Source organism: Coturnix japonica, chromosome 3 (assembly GCF_001577835.2).
Source record: "Coturnix japonica isolate 7356 chromosome 3, Coturnix japonica 2.1, whole genome shotgun sequence".
Classification (NCBI taxonomy): domain Eukaryota; kingdom Metazoa; phylum Chordata; class Aves; order Galliformes; family Phasianidae; genus Coturnix; species Coturnix japonica.
In genome coordinates this window covers 92,811,857-92,830,761 of record NC_029518.1, presented here as the reverse complement: position 1 = coordinate 92,830,761, position 18,905 = coordinate 92,811,857, and the positions used below count along the sequence as shown (strand labels likewise).

General features: G+C 48.9%; 1 protein-coding gene across 1 annotated transcript; it reads right to left on the bottom strand.

The window, feature by feature from the left end:
• Positions 1-15,560: 15,560 nt before the first annotated feature.
• On the bottom strand, positions 15,561-17,911 carry RHOB (ras homolog family member B). The gene has a single exon (XM_015859589.1). It carries the CDS (start codon positions 17,591-17,593, stop codon positions 17,003-17,005), a length of 591 nt encoding a protein of 196 aa, XP_015715075.1. The 5' UTR covers positions 17,594-17,911; the 3' UTR covers positions 15,561-17,002.
• Between the last annotated feature and the right edge of the window lie 994 nt (positions 17,912-18,905).

Genomic DNA, 18,905 nt, shown 5'->3' with positions numbered 1-18,905 from the left:
CTCTGGAAGAGTGGGCAAGCTACTTATGAGGATTACAGGTATGTAGTGAGGCTGTGCAGGGAGAAAATTAGGAAAGCCAAGGCGCAGCTAGAACTGAGCTTGGCTGCTAAGGTTAAGGAGAATAGTAAATATTTTTATAAACACATCAACGGCAAGAGGAAGGCTAGGGAAAATCTCCATCCCTTGTTGGATTCTGAGGGCAACTTGGTCACTGAGGATCGGGACAAGGCTGAGGTACTTAGTACCTTCTTTGAGGCAGTCTTCAATAGTAATGCTTGTAACTCCCTGGGAACACAGCCCCCTGTGCTGGTAGATGGGAAGGGGGAACAAAATGAACCCTGCGTGATCTGCGATGAGATGGTTCTGGACCTGCTTCAAAAGCTGGATGTTTATAAGTCCATGGGGCTGTATGGTTTGCACCCTAGAGTGCTGAGGGAGTTGGCAGATGTGGTTGCCAAACCACTCTCCATTATTTTTTGGCAGTCTTGGCTGACTGGGGATGTCCCAGTGGATTGGAGGCTGGCAAATGTGACGCCTGTCTTCAAAAAGGGCTGGAAAGATGATCCTGGCAGCTACAGGCCCATCAGTCTCACCTCAGTGCCTGGGAAGGTCATGGAAAGGATAATCTCAGGTATCATCATGGAACAACTAAACGTCAGCCAAGGGATCAGGCCTAGTCAGCATGGGTTTATGAACGGTAGATCCTGCCTGACTAACCTGATTTCATTCTATGATAAGGTGACCCGCTTGGTAGATGAAGGTAAGGCTGTCAATGTGGTCTACCTGGACTTCAGTAAGGCCTTTGACACTGTCCCCCATAACATTCTGGTAGAGAAGCTGGCTGCCCATGGTTTGGATGGGCGCATGCTCCACTGGGTGAAGAGCTGGCTGGATGGCCGGGCCCAGAGAGTTGTGGTCAATGGAGTGGAATCCAGTTGGTGGCTGGTCATGAGCGACGTCCCCCAGGGCTCGGTGCTTGGGCCACTTCTGTTTAACATCTTCATTGATGATCTGGATGAGGGGATTGAGTGCACCCTCAGCAAATTTGCAGACGACACTAAGTTGGGAGGGAGTGTTGATCTGCATGAGGGGAGAAGGGCACTACAGAGGGACCTGGATAGACTCGATTGATGGGCCAAGGTTAACGGCATGAGTTTCAATAGGGCCAAGTGTCAGGTTCTGCATTTTGGTCACAACAACCCCAGGCAACCCTACAGGCTTGGGGAGGTGTGGCTGGAAAGCTCCCAGATGGAAAGGGACCTTGGTGTGCTGATGGACAGTCAGCTGAATATGAGCCAGCAGTGTGCCCAGGTGGCCAAGATGGCCAATGATATCCTAGCTTGTATCAAGAATGGTGTGGTGAGCAGGACTAGGGAAGTCATCCTGCCCCTGTACTTGGCATTGGTGAGGCCTCACCTCAAGTACTGTGTTCAGTTTTGGGCACATCAGCACAGGAAAGACATGGAGGTACTGGAGCAGGTCCAGAGAAGGGCAACAAGGCTTGTGAAGGGCTTGGAGAATCAGCCGCATGAGGAGAGGCTGAGGAAGCTGGGGCTGTTTAGTCTGGGGAAGAGGAGGCTGAGGGGAGACCTTATCGCCCTCTTCCAGTACCTGAAAGGTTCTTACAGTGAGAGTGAAGCAGGTCTCTTCTCACTGGTGACAGGTGACAGGACGAGGGGAAATGGCCTCAAGTTGCGCCAGGGCAAGTTTAGGTTGGATATTAGGAAGCACTTCTTTACAGAAAGGGTAGTTAGGTACTGGAATAGGCTCCCCAGGGAGGTGGTTGAATCACCATCCCTGGTTGTGTTTAAGAGCTGTCTGGGTGTGGTACTCAGGGATATGATTTAGTGTAGGGTTTTTAGAGTTAGGGTACTGGTTAGGCTGTGGTTGGACTTGATCTTCAAGGCCGTTTCCATCAAGGTAATTCTATGATTCTATGCTCACTACTCAGCCTTCCTTGCACCCTTGAGTGGACAGCCATCTCTGATGCTCATTAGGGGCTCTATTTGACCAAGTACACTGGGACAAGAAAAAAACCAAAGGGAGGATATGAGCTGGAATGCTAAAAGGGAAGGAGGGAACATTGACAGCTGGCAGAGATGACTGGCAGTGAAGAACTCTTGTAGGTCCCATTACATGTTTATCCATTTCCCAGTTCCCAAATCAATAACTGAATTTTTAAAATTCAGTTTAATTCCCCAAATTGAGTCACATAGTCACCAACTGTTTGAAGCTGGAAGGAACCTCTGGAGCTCATCTCATCCAACCCTGCTCTGCTCAGGCAGATTGCTTTTGAAGATCTCCATGGAAGGAAAGTCCACTGCCTCTCTGGCAACCTGTGCCAGAGCTTAGTCACACTCACACAAAATGTTTCCCAATGTTCTGACAGAAATTCCTGTTTTCTAGTTTGTACCCATTATCTCTTTGGGCACCAACGAAAAAGAACCTGGCTTCATCCTCTTTGCACCCTCCCTTCAGATTCTGACAGACATTAATAACATCCCCTCAAGCCTTCCCTGGACTGAACAGTGCTAGCTATCTCAGCATCTCCTTGTAAGAGAGATGCTCCAATCCCTTCACTCTGAGCAGTGTCTGTGGGGAAGCTGGGAGTCTGAGGCACTTGAACCAAGAACTGAATGACCCCAATCCCAAATATTGCTGGTATGCAAAGTGTACAGGAAATTAGTCCTGGTAGCAAGTTTGTCTGAACAAATCTGGTTTTCTTAGCGTAAGAAACCAGAAGCTGAAAAGGTCTGAAACTGTTTTCAATAAATATAGTGAGGAGGAAGCAAACAAAGGAGAGGAAAGGATTCATTTAACCTAAAGCACGGTGTTGGCAGGAGAACAAATACATACATACTGTCCACAAATATATTTAGGCTGAAAATCAAAAGGCTGCTTGCCTCTAAAAAGTGATCAGGTTCTCTTCCAAAGGCACAAAATAACATTCCTTTGAAGACAGACTTTCAAGCTGAACTCTTTCAAAATCTTTTAAAAGATCTCTGTGATAGCAGAGGAGTTGGCTAGTAAGCTCAAAGGTCTCTTTTTTTCTAAAAGGAGCTGCCTAGATCTAGAATAGTTCTAAGAAGGTGGGTTGGGGAAAATATTTATTTTGCATCTTTAACTAGAAATCACTCAGCAGGCAATTATATCCCTCTGTTGATTTCAGTGAGCTTCTGATCCAGCCCTGCTTGTGAAGCTCTGACTCAACAAACTGTCCACCAGGACCCTGAAAGCAAACTGTGGGAAGAGCCCTGTGGAGCCAGCATAAAAATTTTGTTTCTTCCCAAAGACCATACTGGGACAGGATGGAAACAGGATCTGGGATCTGCAGTAGAGCAGCAGAGTCGTGATGCACCAAGGTGCACATAACAAAAGCAGAGGGCTACACATAACGTAACCAGATCTTTGAAGCTGCAAAGGACTTTGAAACAAACCCCACAAATGGTTCATTTGCCATGTGGAAGTGGACAGAAGGCAAGAAGCCAAATTTTCCTCGCCTTTCCAGTGGAGCTAAAATTGTTCCCCAAGGCCTCAGTTTAAGAGAAGGATATGGCTGAACTTCTGGAACAGGCACTAATCTGACCACTGGGAGTTGTAATTGGCTTTTGGGGGAAAATAAAACAGCCCAATGACTTCACCAGCCTTCTTCACCATCTAATTTCCAGGAACATTTAATTCTGACAGAACATTTCACGTGGCTCCTTCTGCATTGAGATATTCTAGCACATTTTTCAAGACATAGCAGTGTGCATTTCAAATAAATGATAAATAATAAATCTACTTTTTTGGACCTTTTTTTGGCTCTGGTAAATGACTGGTGCATGTCCTACCCAGAGGGTCTCATGCTCTGGGGACTAGGCCGCAACTCAGGTTTCACAAGATGAAGGACAGGGATGTCCTATTTCATATCAGGGGTGGGGGGAGAGGGAATCTCCTGCCTACTATTTTCTTTTAATGTTCTTTATAATACTCATTGTATCCAATTGGGGGTCATAATTGAAGCCAAAATTGATGATCTCCTTAAAATTTACATAAGAATATCAAGTTACTACATTGAGGCAAGTTGGTGAGCTCAGCCTTGAGACAGAAAGGTGTTGCTCTGGGCAGCGGGGATCAGTGGCTCTGAACACTGCAGGATCTAAGCCAACAAGCACCTTGAGTTACAAATATATAATTGAAGACCCCATTAACACTATTTCTGTAAATGACTGGGATGAATCAAATGGTATACTTCCAAACTTGGCAGGCATCAGTATCATTGAGGCAGATAAGTTCAGAGCTCAAAAAGCCTAAGAAAAGAAGAAGAGGAATGAACCAATCTTTGCAGGATTTAACTTGATAAATAAACATACAAAGTAGTGAACTACTGAAAGATGTGCCAAAGGCACAAACACAAGCAAGGAATGAGCAGGCTGGCATCAGTGCAGCAGAAGAAGGCCTGGAGTTATAATGGATCAGAAAACAAATATACATCAATAATATGAGGCTCCGTGTGAGACAGGAGGCAATTACTCTGTTCTGATCTGCTCTGAGGAAGCCACAACTGGAGAGACTAATGTGCAGCAACCAGCATGTGAAAGGATTCCCAAGTATGACCTACAGACAGAGGCTGAACAACTGTGGTTTGCTTTGTCTAGCAAGGGGGAAGCTCAAAGGGTAAATAATTGAAGCTTTCCTTTCTGCAGAAAGGTCAATAACCAGTTATTCCCCAGGTAAAGTGGAGGTAAGATAAAGCAAAATCATCTTTGTAGCAGGAGGAAGATGGGCTGGTTATTAGAAAACTTGTGTGGGTTCCTTGACATGAAAAGGAGATTTCAGGAAAACTAGGAGTGCTTAAACCACATTGGGATGAAATGTGTTCACAGGCAGTTGCACCACTTGGGTTGTGCCCACCTTGATTTGCTTAGAAATGGAATTACCCAGGTTGGAAAAGACCTTGAAGATCATCAAGTCCAACCGTAGCCTAACCAGAACCCTAACTCTAAAAACGCTTCACTAAATCATATCCCCGAGTACCACATCCAAACGGCTCTTAAACACAACCAGGGATGTCTTTGGAGCCTGCATTGAGCACAGCAGTCAGAGCAAGTGCCAGGCAGCCAAGGGTGGCCAGGAAGGAGTAGAGACACTGCTGGCTGCTCTGCCCTGCCAGAAGCCCCGTGGGACAGCTGTCCTTGTCCTGTGCCACCTGCTCCCCTGCCACAGTAGAAGACAGCAAAGCTTTGGAACCAAATGGAGTGCTCAGGTCCTGCCAAGTAGGCATTTCCAGTAGAGCGGCCTTGGTCTCCACGAGCTGTTGGCATTAGAAAGGTTTGGCCATGTGAGAATAGATCAGGAAACAGGTCCTTAAATGCTTAATTTGGAATCACCTGGGAATGTTCTTTCATGCTTTGAGCATCCCAACACTTAATCATCCCAAGTAGCTGCACTGAGAGGACTTCTAAGTCCTGATAACTGGGTCTTTCACATATAAATCCAAAACACGGCCTTTTGGTTTTAAATAGTTCTCATCCTGCTGCCTGGCTTTGTTGTGCTCTGCCTTGTGACTGTGAAAGCTGTGATTATCCACCCACAGCAGAACACCTTCATGGCCCTGCACCTTGCTTTTGTCTCAGTTCCCTTCCTGATGCCTTGCTACCATCACTGCTATGGGGAGCAGCTCCTGGACAGGGTGAAGCATCTCGCAGAGCTGCTGAGATGGAGATGAGCACTTGTTTTTGCTCCAGCGCCTTCCTGGAGCATTGTGTGGCTCTGGGTGCAGCCCATGGATTATTACAACCAGCAGAGATCATAGAATCACAGAATTAGGGGCATTGTAATGATTGGAAGGAGTTAGTAATAAGGTCTGAACACAGTCTGCCTTTGGAAGAGCTCCTGTTCAAAGCAGGAGACTTGGGGGCAACTTCAACAGCAGTTAATCACAACTCAAGTTGTTTAGCATCTGAATGAGCTTTAGGGTACTTCAAAGAAGGGTGAGAATTTGCACATCCTAAATACACATGAAAATGAGGATTATTCACAGAAGACCTATATAAGGTTAACCTAATTGGCTTCCTGTGCCTGCAAGATCTGTCTAGTGGTGGATAATTTTCAGAATATCTAGCATCATGATTAGGAAAATCACAAGGGATCTGGACATCAACCTGAACCTTACCTTTGCAAATGAAGGCTGGCAGCCTCACACAGCTGGGCTTTCTTGCAAGTCCCTGGCACTGCTGTGTGTGTTCCTGGCCAGACACACCGTGAGTGAAACCACTCTTCTGAGAACTTGGCAGCCCTGCTCGCAGCTTGAGCCAGCAGTACAAAGGAAAAAGATGCAGAAATTCAAATGCTATCTGACCGCTTCTAAGCTTCAGAAGCACTTAAGGTTAAGCGGTGATGTTGGGATACAGACACACAGTGGGAAGGACAGAGCACACAAGTCTCCTGTGTGTTGGGTTGTTCATTTTTTTCTTCCCCCCTTACTGGTTTTCCTGTCCCCTCATTGCAGCCAGCATCAGGAAAAAGGCATGACTGTGTGACACAGGAGGAAGAAGGGCAAAGAGATCCCTGATGTGGAGTGGACAGGTCCATGCCTCCAGGTATGGCCATGCTCCTTTCTCAGCCTGCCTGAGGCTCATATGGTGCTGCCATTGAGCCTCCTAACACACAGGCGTTTTTCTCACAGGCACTTCCCCATGCATCTCCTCTGCTACACAGATCTATGCATCTGCCCATTAGTGACTAATATACAGAAAAGACCAATATACAGAAAAAGGTAGGAGAGATCAAAAAAAGCACAGTGAAATTAGGCACGTGTTCAGTGCGCTGTGTCAAACCATAATGTGTGACACAGACTGGATTTAATTATAGAATTCCTTTTTTTCTTTTTTTTCCAATTCACCCACTTGCTTTTTTCTCTGCGCAAACTCACAATCCAGGTATTCCGTGCCTGATGAAGCATTATGCAACTTGCTATTTAAGGCAGACAGAGATCTGTAATGCTAAATTGTTCCTGAGGGGCTGCCCTGTGGCACAGAGCTTCCCTGGGCTCCTGTGGGCTTCGACCACATCAGGAACAAACACTGCCCATCTTCTACAATTAAAGTCTCATAGATCCACTAAGGTTGGAAAAGACCTGAGAGATCACCCAGTCCAACTGCCCACCTCGCACCAATATGTCCCACTAAGCTATGTCCCTAAGTACCACCTACATGTCTGCTGAACACCTCCAGGGACAGAGACTCCTGCACCTCCCTGGGCAGCCTGTGCTGTACCCAATCATTCTTTCTGAGAATAAATGTTTCCTAATATCCAACCTGAACCTCCCCTGGCACACCTTGATGCCATTCCCTCTCATCACGTTGATGTTACCTGGAAGAAGAGGTTGACCTCCACCTCACCACAGCCTCCTTTCAGGGACTTATAGAAAGCAATGAGGTCTCCTCCTTCTCCAGACAAACAATTGCAGTTTCCTTAGCCACTTCTCACACATTCCCATGACAACGGAGTACTAATTTAATCTGTTTGCAGCCATCAGACCCACAGAAGCAGAGAAGTCAATTTTGTTTGAACACAAACTTTTCGGTGTGATTTCAGACCCACTAAGGGATGTATTTTGCCACTGTGTAAGGCTGGAAATTCCTGTTGGCAGAGGTCATGTGGTTTTCTGTGCTGAGTGAGAGGTAACTTACCTCAGCACAAGTGACTCTTCAGGATTCTTTTGTCACATCTGCTCAGAAATGCCCCAGAGCTCAACTGAAATGCTGGTGGCACTAATTTGGTAGCAGCAGCCCAGTCCCCAAACCAAGTGGGATACTGCTGGAACTCATGTTGAGAAGGTCTTTATGAATTTTCACTCTTGGTTCATTTGGCATTTAATTACTAAGGATCTTCCTATTGCATAGCAAAAAGCAAGTATGGTCTGGAGAAATGAAGGTTACAGCTGTGTAGCAGATATCTTTACCATTCAGAAGCTTGGCAGGGGTGAGGATGGCAGGGTGAGGGAGATCTGTACAGAATTACACTTGCCTTCATCCAACCCTGAGGTTATCACTCAGAGTAGCATTACCCCTCCCTTTGCCTGATGGAAGAGGCAACTCTTCAATCATGTCTGCAGGGGGTTGAGCAGCCCTGAAATAAAGACCAAAGTGAGCACCAAGAGAAAATTGCTGTCCCTATACACAGTCCAAATAACCCACTGCCAAGAGCAAGGAGTCCCTCAAAAGCCTTCAAGAAGGGATTAAAGAGGTGGAAGATCTAGGATGCTTGTACACATCAGGTTCTCCCCATTACGTGATTGAAAGGGGGAAGATAAATCTCCCTTCACAACATTTATGCAGAGCACAGTTGCCTCCCAGGCACCCCTCTGATGAGAAAGTCAGCCCTTATGAGGCTGAGCATTGCCAGTGGCTGTGAAGAAAATAATACAGAATCCCAGTAAGATGTCCCTGCCTTCCAGCTGGCTTTACAGCAGCCACAGCTGCTGGAAAAGAGATGAGGGTTTGTAGATCAGCCTGCAGTGGTGGCTGGTCTGTCTCAGGCACGAGGCTCACTGCAATATTTGCAACCAGACACCACAGTCATGTTTGCATGGCTCCCAGGTTAGACAACAAACACATCCCAGCTGAAGAGAGGTTTTCCTTCCTGTCTGCCTGGCTATGTACATTAGCAAAGAAAAGCTTAACTGGGGCTTTACAGATCTTCATTTTTCTGTTACGCTTGCCCTATCACTGGCTCCATCGCTAAACTGAAAACCGAGGCATTTCTTGTGGCATCCAAGCTGCAAATTGGAATGTCAAGGAAAATGAAGACTTATAGGGTTGTAATTCCCCATGAGAAAAGAGGGGCTGCTTCTATAAAACACTTCTGTCAGCTGCTTGGAAAGCTTTTCAGCAGGTTCAGCCTCTGAAGAAGGAATTTATAAGCTGGAGATGACTAAAATCCAAAATTGGAATAAATGGGTAGCAGCCCATGCTTAAACGGCTACTTTGGTCCCAGTCAATAACAACAGTAATGGAGAGGCAGCAAGTATCCCATGTGTAATTCCATCAGCTATCGCACATACAGGGTGAAACCCCATCACAGACCCTGAGATTATAGAATCATAGAATGGCTTAGGTTGGAGGGGATCTTAAAGACCACCCAAGCTAAACAAGCACAACTCCCTCAACCTGTCTTCATAGGAGAGGTATTCCAGCCCTTTGATGATTTTCATGGCTCTCCTCTGGACCTGCTCTAATATCTCTGCATCTTCTTGTGCTGGGTACCTGGGATTGCCTTGTGCAACACTTTGAGATTCCTGCCCACGGCAAGCTGCAGGTCAGCCCTTGGCATCAACACCTGGCATTGAGTGTCCTGCTTTCTCTCAAGGAGCACTCAGGGCTCAGCACATATCTGGTTCAATACACACAGTGGGGGCTAAATGAGTGGCCAGATTCACCTTCCCTACTCAGGTCTGATTAACAGCACAGAGCAAAAGGACAGAATGTGTCCTCAAGGTCCCAAAGAAAACACAGGCTGTGGCAGAAGAGGCTGCACTGGCTCTGCTCAATGTGCCTTCCCTGCTCTTGCAACTCCAATCATGCAGTGTTCCCCAAATAGAAGTCCATACCTTTTCACCTTCAGAGCCGGCCTATTTCTGCTCTCTGGCATTCAGAAATAAGCCTCGCTCCCTCCCAGGAAGAAGCCACACTATAAATATCTCTGTGCAAGTTTCTCGAGTCCAAACATTTCTCACAGCACAGCGCTGCTCCTCTTCCAGCATCAGTGAGCATGGCTGCTTTCTGCAGTGCCTTTAAAAGTGTCATTGAGCTGCCACAGCCCTGCTAAGAAGAAACGGGGACTCATGCAGGAGCTGCAGCCAGGGTGGCACAACTGAATTTTGCCTTCAGGAAAAGGAAAAGCAGGAAAAGGAAAAGCAGGGAAAGGGAGAGACCTGTGGGTCCCAGGCAGCATCGTGGAGCTGGGAGGTAAGAACAAGCCTGGGTGCTGCTGCTGGCAGCCCTCAGCCTGCAGCCAAAAAGTGGCACTGCAATAGAAATACAAATCCTGTAATGGAGAAGCAGTGATGCAAAGGAAAATGTGTAGTCGCAGGACCCACACGGGAGGGAAACGAGCTGATGGATGGGATGGCATCATCACACTCTGAGCAATTTCTACATGATCTCCTTGCCCCCAGAAAGGAAAAACCTTTCCAGTGTTTCCTTTCCAACATCAGTGATTCTGTGATTCTACATGATGGGACTCGGGTCAGTTTGATGGTTGACTTTACCTTGAAAGCCCTTTCTAATCCAAGTGATTCTGTGATTCCAAGAAATGCTGTAGGAATAGCAGTATGTAGTAAGGTAAAGAAGGATGCAAATCCAGTTCCTTTCCAGCTGCTTGCCTGATTCCATGGTTGTATCTCCTTTGCCTCGCATTTTAACATTAACTCACTCATCAAAAAGAGAAGAAATGTTTAGAGGGAGAAAAAAGTCCCTTGTGAGACATCTACAAAGGAGCAGGAGAAGAGGAAGGAGACCTGGGATCTCCTTAACCTCATTTGCTTCTTATCTACAAGGGAAAAACATGAACAGGAAGAGCTGGGAGTTTGCTCAGCTGCACAGAAATTATATGAGTGCAGGGCAAATCCAGTGCTAGCAGTGCCTGTGGCCAGATAAGAGCAGTGCAGAGATGCAATTAATGGTGCCATGTTTTATCCAGGGCTGACTGGGATCATAGCAAATGGGCCACTGGTTTCACAGCTCACTGGGCTGCAGACCCAGCAGTGCCCAGCTGACCATCCTCCCCTTCCACACTGATGGCTCTGGAGGGACTGCTTTTCCTCCTCTGATAGCCCTTGTACATAAGCCCAAGGTGGATTAATGGGGTTCTTCTCCTGATTCAAGGAAAGGAGAGGAACTGGCCTGAAGGCAAAGCAAGAAGATCAGTTTGCCACAGTGCTGCAATCCTCTGCACACACTTGATCATTAGTTCACCTAGGAACCATCCCACCCTTACACTGCTGCCTGCAGCTGGAGCAAGGAAGGAAGCACACACCTCGGAGGGCAGCATGCTTCCCCATGAGCGATTTGTTGATCTCAGAGCAAAGCTGAGTTGCTGAAGATGTAGGAGGAATAAATGTTTTACCAGCACAGTCTAGCTCCATCAGTCCCGATCACTAATAGGCGTTTGCAGACTTTCAGTGCTGTTTTCAGCTCCTCATTTAGAACAGAAAAACAAAGCTGCCTTCCACGACTGACAGCTATGGAGAATAAAACCAGCTGTTTAGGACACAAAAACAGGCCCTGTGTGAGCACCAGCAGTGACTCAGCTCCCTCTCTCCTTCCCTTCCTTGATTTTGCCTCGCTGCTGGCAGAAGGCAATGGCAAGGTGCAGGCAGTGAGCTGGGCTCAGGTGTTAAGCATGGCCCCGTATCCCTGACTGCATCCTCCCCACACATGCCCTGGGGTGCAGATGCCCAAATCATCCTCGTTTCCTTCCCTGGTTGGGAGGAGCATGTTATATTTGTAGCCATATTGTTCCTCGACAAAAGCATCGTTAAACACAGGTGAGAGGGTCAGACAGGATTAATAGTCAAGATTAATAATCCGAAAGCTTGTCTGCTTGTGCTTACACTGCACCACAGCGATGATGGATCTCCTCTAGAGACACTCAAGAAAAAAGCAGGGACTGAAACATCTCCCTTGAAGTCCAGCTGGAAATTTTCCATCCGTTAAGGCTGATTCACAGACTGGAGCATCCATGGTGTACAGTTCCTCCAGGAACATTTAGGAAAGGTTAAGGATGCAAGTGCTTGCCAGGACAAGTAACATTTATCTTCTTTCTGAGAATAAAAAGGAGGACAGTCAGACAGGAATGACTGGGAGGTGCACGAGATGAGTGTGAATGTCAGTGACAAACACACTTTTCTCAGCACAAGGTGTGGGATTTGAATGCCTCCCACTTCAGAGCTGATTTGATCCAATAGCTCCTTTCAGTTCGTACAGACAGGAAAAATTCACATCCAGTAATTTAGCAACATGCTTTTCCTGGGCAGCCCATTCCATTGCCTGACCATCTTTCGGAGTAGTATTTCCTAACATTCAGCCTGAACCTCCCCTGGCACAGCTTGAAGCCATTCCCTCTATTTCTATCATCAGTTACACAAGAGAAGAGGCCGATCCCCAGCTCACTACAACCTCCCTTCAGGAAGTTATAGAGAGCAATAATGTCTCCCCTCAGCCTTCTCTTCTCCAGGCTGAACATTCCCAGCTCCCCCAGCTATTATGGATGAAACAGCACCACCAGCACAGCTACTTGCATATGATTTTGCAGACCTGTCCTTGGTCCTGACAAATATTATCTACTTCCAATGGCTGCTCCAAAAGTAATGCCTCCTGTTTATTTCTGTGGAAACTAAAATGGATACAAGGAGTGCAGTAACGTGATTTGATAGAGCATGTTCTCAGCTACAAAGCACTGTTTCTCAACATCGTTAGCTGTGTATTTTCACCAGCTGTGAACAAGATCCTTAATGCTCTGCTCATAAAAATCTTCACGAATGGAGATGATGCATGGCTGCCACTGCTGAAACTCACTGCCGACCATCTCACTGTGCTCACATCCACTGTTTGGTCTCCAGAAATGTTCAGCAAGTGTCAATGAATGCCAATGGGTGCCATTTTTTCCACATGCAGGAATTCAGTTACACACTTTTGCTCCATCCATACTTCCATATCAGGTATCGTTCTGTCAGACTGCCCCTCTGCTGCCATCTGTCACACAGAACAACATGTAATGGGCTATTCGTAGGAAGGTTTGACCTCTGCTGCCATATCACCAATATCCACCTCTGACATCGTGGGCTAACATAATGAAATAGGAGGCATTACTTTCGGAGCAGCCCTGTCGTTTGTAAGGCAGCCACCTGGGAATTCCTAATTTTAAAACTGCTGATAAAATGAGCATGCACTCGAAATACCCTCCTGCCTATGGCTGCTTCCCTGGCATGATGAAGGACTAAGAAGATCCCCAAGTGAAGAATGTGCGGAGGAAGAACGGCTTTTCATTAAACCCATTGGCTCCGCTGGAAAAGGCAGAGAAGCCCCCAGGCATCAAAGCCCCACTTCGAGTCTGAAATGCTGGCATTTAACTCTGAATTTAACACGGCAGTGTGAATCGCTGGGCCCACCCAAGAGGAGGCGCTGCCGGGTGTGAGAGCCCTGCAAGGTGTCAGCACAGAGCCGGCATTAGGCAGACCACTGCAAAATTCCGAACTGCGAGGCAATTAACAGAGCTTGCTTCCTTTCTCACCTTTTTACTTGTATATGCGTGTCTTTGTCTTGCCAGCCCCTCGCTGTAGTTAATCCCTGGGAATGCTTCCAGGGAAACCTGCAGACAGGGGCAGTGTGAAGTGTTCAATGCCATTGCACTGATGTTCGTGGGGCCATGACCGATTTAAACCCCAAACATGCCATGACCGATTTAAACCCCAAACATGCCAATTTTCCTTCTGGGATTAAGCACAGATATGTGTGTGTGTGTGTTCATCTTTCAGAGTGGCTGTACAGCTTCCACTGTCGATGCTCTTAGATGTGCACACCAAGCAGGGATGTTCCTCCATACCTTCATTTAGTCCTAACCAGATGATCTTTGAGGTCCCTTCCATTTCCCCTGTGAGCACAGGCTGAGAGCTGGGGCTGCCCAGCCTGGTGAAAAGAAGGCTCTGAGGAGACTGATAGTGGTCTTTCAGTATGGAAAGGGGCTGTAAGAAAGAAGAAAACAGACTCTTCAGCAGGGTGTGTTGTGATGGGACAAGGGGAAATGGTTGGAAACTAAAAGAGGGGAGATTTAGACTGGATCTAAGGAAGAGGATTTTTACAGTAAGGGCAGTGAGGCACTGGCACAGGTTGACCAGAGAGGTGGTGATGCTCCATCTCTGCAGACATTCTGAATCAGGCTGGATGGGGCTCTGAGCACTGATGGAGCTGTAGGTGCCCCTGCTCATTGCAGGGGGTTTGGACTAGATGCCTTTAAGGGTCCCTTCCAACTCAAATAATTCCACGTCTCTATGATTCTAATCTTAGCTGTTCATTACATCATGAAAAGTCCTGGTCTGAACCTCTCTTTCCATGGGAGGAGATGCGCAGCTGCCACCAGGCAGCTCAGGCTGCCCCAGAGAAAGCCGTGCAGCAGGACCTGCTCTGCCACACCAAACCGTGCAGCAGGAAGAACCCCACGCAGCAAGAACTGCACGATCAAAGCTCCTTGGATATAGAAGCTAAAAAATCCCCACAGCACAACAGCTTGGGAGCAGGAGAAAAGACTCATCAGGGCCCCCGGGGGTCCCCAGGCTGCCACCGCCCTCCCCCTCCCAGGGGAAGAGACATTATGGTGCAAATGAGCCCACCGGGAAACCCACTTTTGTTTCCAAATTCCTCCCTCCAGCCTTTGAATGCGGATGAGGATGAATGGCCTGAAAGCAAGGGAATGGAGCGTTTATGGTAAAATCCCACCCGCTTGGTCTCCTTTAATGGGAACAGGGATTTTACACACGCTGCAGCTGGGCTTGTGATGCGGTGGGTGCATCCTCACAAACATCCTCACCCTGATCCGGAGCTGTCGGCCCGGTTATATTAAGTCCCACTCGTGCCTGATCCTCCACCCCGCTCATTTAGTGCAGGTTTTATCTTTGCTAGCACCAAACCAGTAGCACAACCAAGAAGGAACAGGCTGCGTTGGTTTCACAGCTCACATTAATCTGAAAGATGAATCCAGGTTTTTTTGTTTAGTTTATTTTCTGCATTGGATGACCAGAGCAACACCAGGTAAAGGACCTGATGACAGCAAGGTGTGGACTCCTGCAGGCCCACCTCCCCTACTTACAGCTCCACAAGCAGCACACAGAGCTCATGCTCTGTTAAAGCTGAAATGTGCTTTCTTAGTTTTCTCCCCTCCAGGCAAGACACTGTAGCCTTAACTTGGGCAAAAGTCCAATTTGAAATAATGAATGTAATTACCCTGTAAGCACCTCAGTGGAAAATATTGGTCGAGCTAATTATACAGAGACGCGATGCTAAGTCATTTCCTAGTGTTTAAAATACAAATATTAATGTTTTCTCTTTGGGGATGTTGAGATTATGACTTATCACTGCAGCCTAATGAGCTTGTAGGCAGTTGGTTTAAGGCAAAGGTTCCCCGTGCTGATTTTAATATCCCATGTTGGCATTGTGTGGAACAGTAGGATGTGTAAGATGTGGCTTCAGAGCTCTCTGCAAGGATGGGTGCTCTATGATCCCTTTGGGTCCCTCCCGACGCAGGATATTCTATGATACTGTGAGGGCGGCCCCTTTAAACATAACAAACTGAGGGTTTGAGTTCTGCTTTTGGTAAAAGATGTTTGTTTTAGGACCGAAAAACTGACTGTAGGATTTCCCAAAGGGAAATAAAACCCCCATAGCCCTGCAAGCTGCCTGACAGGTATCGTCAGCCAGAGGAGGAGGTACCATAATAGCACAGGGCAAACTCACACAGCTCACCAGCACTGGGCTCCAGCTCCAATGAGGGCAGCCCTGGAAATCACACCACCACCTTAATTCAGCATAGAATCTTTTAATACTTTACATTAAAAAAAAACCTGCATACACAGTTCATAGATTTATGTAAACATCATATACATCTCAGTTGTCGCCATGGCAAGTTCTTAAAAACAACAAACAGTCTCAGTACCACTGTTAAGGGAAGGAGAGAGAGGAAGGAAACAAACAAACAGGTAAATCTGTTCTCTGACCCAGAGAAACGCTGCATTATTTTCACCTGGGTCTGCTACCCAGCGAAAATAAGTTTTAAATAAACCTAAACTCTTTAATCTGCCCTTTAATATTAAAAGTCTGATGTACTCGATGCGTAAGGAACAGTGCTTTCATCTTTTTCCAAGGCAAAAAGAGATACAGTGATTTCCATTACTCGTGCCCAAGTCACAATGTACAACAAGGCCCAGATGAGGTTACCGAGGAAGAATGTTTCCAACGCTGCGGTGCTGAATGAAGATACAAACACATTGAGTAGCCAACAGAAATCCAAACTGTGCAAACTCACTTCAAAACAAGCGTTTAAATAAACCCAAATCAATGCATTCGCAGAAGACAACATGAAATGAAGGAGCAGGCACCAAGATCATCATATGGCAATAAGCTCCGTCCCCCTCGCTCCCTTGCCACATCCACCACCAGGATGGAGCAGCCCAGCTTTACTTCCCAGCCCAGTGACAATTCAAGGCTCATGTCAGCAGCAGGCATCGGTTGTGCTGGGCAAAGCGTTCCTTTGCACAATTATAAGTCCCAGCAGGGCACCCCCTCCCCACCTCACTTGAAATAAGCACCCCCTGCACTACCCCGGTTTGCACAAGACAGAAAAGTAAGATATATACAGGCTTTGCTTGGGATGAGCCTCCCCTCCCAGTCCAGGTCTTCAAGGCCAACTTGCACATCATGTCAGGTTCAGGCCAGAACACCTGCAGGAGACGTCAGGACGCCACAAGCAGCCCAAAAGATGCAGCCTGCTCCCCAGCTCGCCTGAGGGGAGGCACATGCACGCAGGAGGCAGAAGTCCCTTCCAGCATCTCAGCTCCACCGCTCTCCTCTTGCAAAAGAGAGGAGGCCGCCTGGGAGCCGGGAGCCGCAGGTGGTGGGCGCAGGCAGAGAGCTGGGTGCAATGTTTGCTCAGTCCAGTCTCAGCAGCTTCTTGTTTAGAGTCTATCAACTTGAAGGGGCCAGTGACGGGAGAACGCTCCTCCCCACCCGATTCCCAAGACTCAGGGCATGCAATCCCCACCCCCCCTCCCTCCGTCCCCGCGGCTGAGCCAGCACAACCCTTTACGGCTGAGGGAGCGTGCCCCTCCCTTAGTCCCCACCCCCATTCCCTGCGAGCCCCCAGCTGAGGGGACAGGCAGATGCCGTGTGCATGCGTGCCCCAGCTCCTCTCCGCCTGCCAACAGGTGACCCAGGCGCCGTGCCCGGCACCGAGCTCCAGCCTCACCCTATAGGACCTTGCAGCAATTGATGCAGCCGTTCTGAGTGCCGTAACGCTTCTGCAAGGCCGCCCGGGTGGCTGTTTCAAAGACCTCCCGGACACCCTCCTTGGTCTTGGCCGAGCACTCCAGGTAGTCGTAAGCCTGGATGCGGATGGCCATGGCGCGGCCATCCTCTGTGCGCACCGGCTCCTGCTTCATGCGGGCCAGCTCATTGCGAACGTGCTCATCGTTGCGCAGGTCTTTCTTGTTGGCCACCAGGATGATGGGGACGTTGGGGCAGAAGTGTTTGACTTCGGGCACCCACTTCTCCGGGATGTTCTCCAGAGAGTCCGGGCTGTCCACAGAGAAGCACATGAGGATCACGTCCGTATCTGGGTAGGACAGAGGGCGCAGGCGGTCGTAGTCCTCCTGGCCGGCCGTGTCCCACAGCGCCAGCTCCACCTGCTTGCCGTCCACCTCGATATCAGCCACGTAGTTCTCAAAGACGGTGGGCACGTAAACCTCGGGGAACTCGTCCTTGCTGAAGACGATGAGGAGGCAGGTCTTGCCGCAGGCTCCGTCCCCCACCACCACCAACTTCTTGCGGATGGCGGCCATGGCCAGGCTCGCCAAGCTGGCCTTGCCGTGCAGCAGGACGATGGCAGCGCCCTCCTCCCCGCGGCCGCCGCCTCCCGCTTCTTCTCGTTTCTCACAGGGCACCGTGGCGAGCCGGGCCCACGTAGGCAGCGAGCAGGCGGGCTACCCGAGCTGCCACCGCGTCTCCGTCCCCTGCCCCGGGGATACGATTCAGCCGCCGGTCCCGCCCGGCTCAGTCCAACTCTTCGCAAGGGAACGGCAGCAACAGCCGGCAAAGCACTAAAGGAAGCAGAAAGAACCAGCCCCGCTCCGCTCCGCACCGCCAATGCCGCAAGCTGAACGCCGGCACCGGTATTTAAAGGCTCTCCGACTTTCCTAATATAGCCAGCCAATGGGAAGGCAGGGAGTGAGGTCATCCCCGGCGGAGAGCGTCACGATTGGTCGAGCCCTGCGGGCGGGAGGCGGGGAGCGAGGGAGGAGGGGGCGGGAGGGCGGCGGGGCTGAGGGGAGCCGCGATGGGGGGAGGCTGAGGGCGGGCAGGGCCGGGGATGGGGCTGGTGGGGCTGGGCTGTGGTCAGGGCTGGGATGTGGTCAGGGCTGGGCTGTGTGGCTGAGGAGCTGAGGAGCAGGGCTGGGGGTTGTATGCTGGGTGCTGGGCCCCCACGGGAGCTCTGCGGCAGAGGCAGCCCCCGACGCGGCCCCTCCTGAGGGCAGCTCAGCTCCTGAGGGGATGGAAGCAGAGCAAGGCGGGAGGCACCTCCTGAACCCGCAGAGCTGAGGCGGTTTAATGCAAGAAAAGCCTTCGATTTCGGACACTCGGCTCAGCCCCGCTTCCCTTCCTCAGTGGAAACAGATCGTCACGCTTGAGAGTCTCTCCTTTGGCTTTTGGCCGGAAAAGGGCTGAGGAACTACTGCTGGAGATGGCTGGATGTGGGTCTGATCTTACTTTGCACCTTTCACACCTAATACATTCAAACCCAGGTCTGACAAAAGACTGTGAAAGTGTTACCCTTACGTTGGAACTGTGTTACACTTACGTTGGAACTGTCAGCAGGCTCCGTTTCATCCCTTTACATTTATCACTGCTCACAATTGCAGGCTCTTCCCATAACCCTGAATAAGTCACCTGCGTTGAAGTCTTCCTTCCCACGCTGGCATGTCCTTGTCATGGGGAGTGACTGGGGGAGCTGAGGCTGTTCAGTCTGGGGAAAAGGAGGCTGAGGGGAGACAATATTGCTCTAACTGAAAGGTGCTTACAGTGAGAGCGGGTGACAGGTGACAGGATGAAGGGAAATAGCCTCAAGTTGCACCAGGGCAAGTTTAGGTTGGATAT

Coding starts and splice junctions, on each gene's coding strand:
- RHOB (XM_015859589.1), bottom strand. CDS start 17,593: ATGGCCGCCATCCGCAAGAAGTTGGTGGTGGTGGGGGACGGAGCCTGC.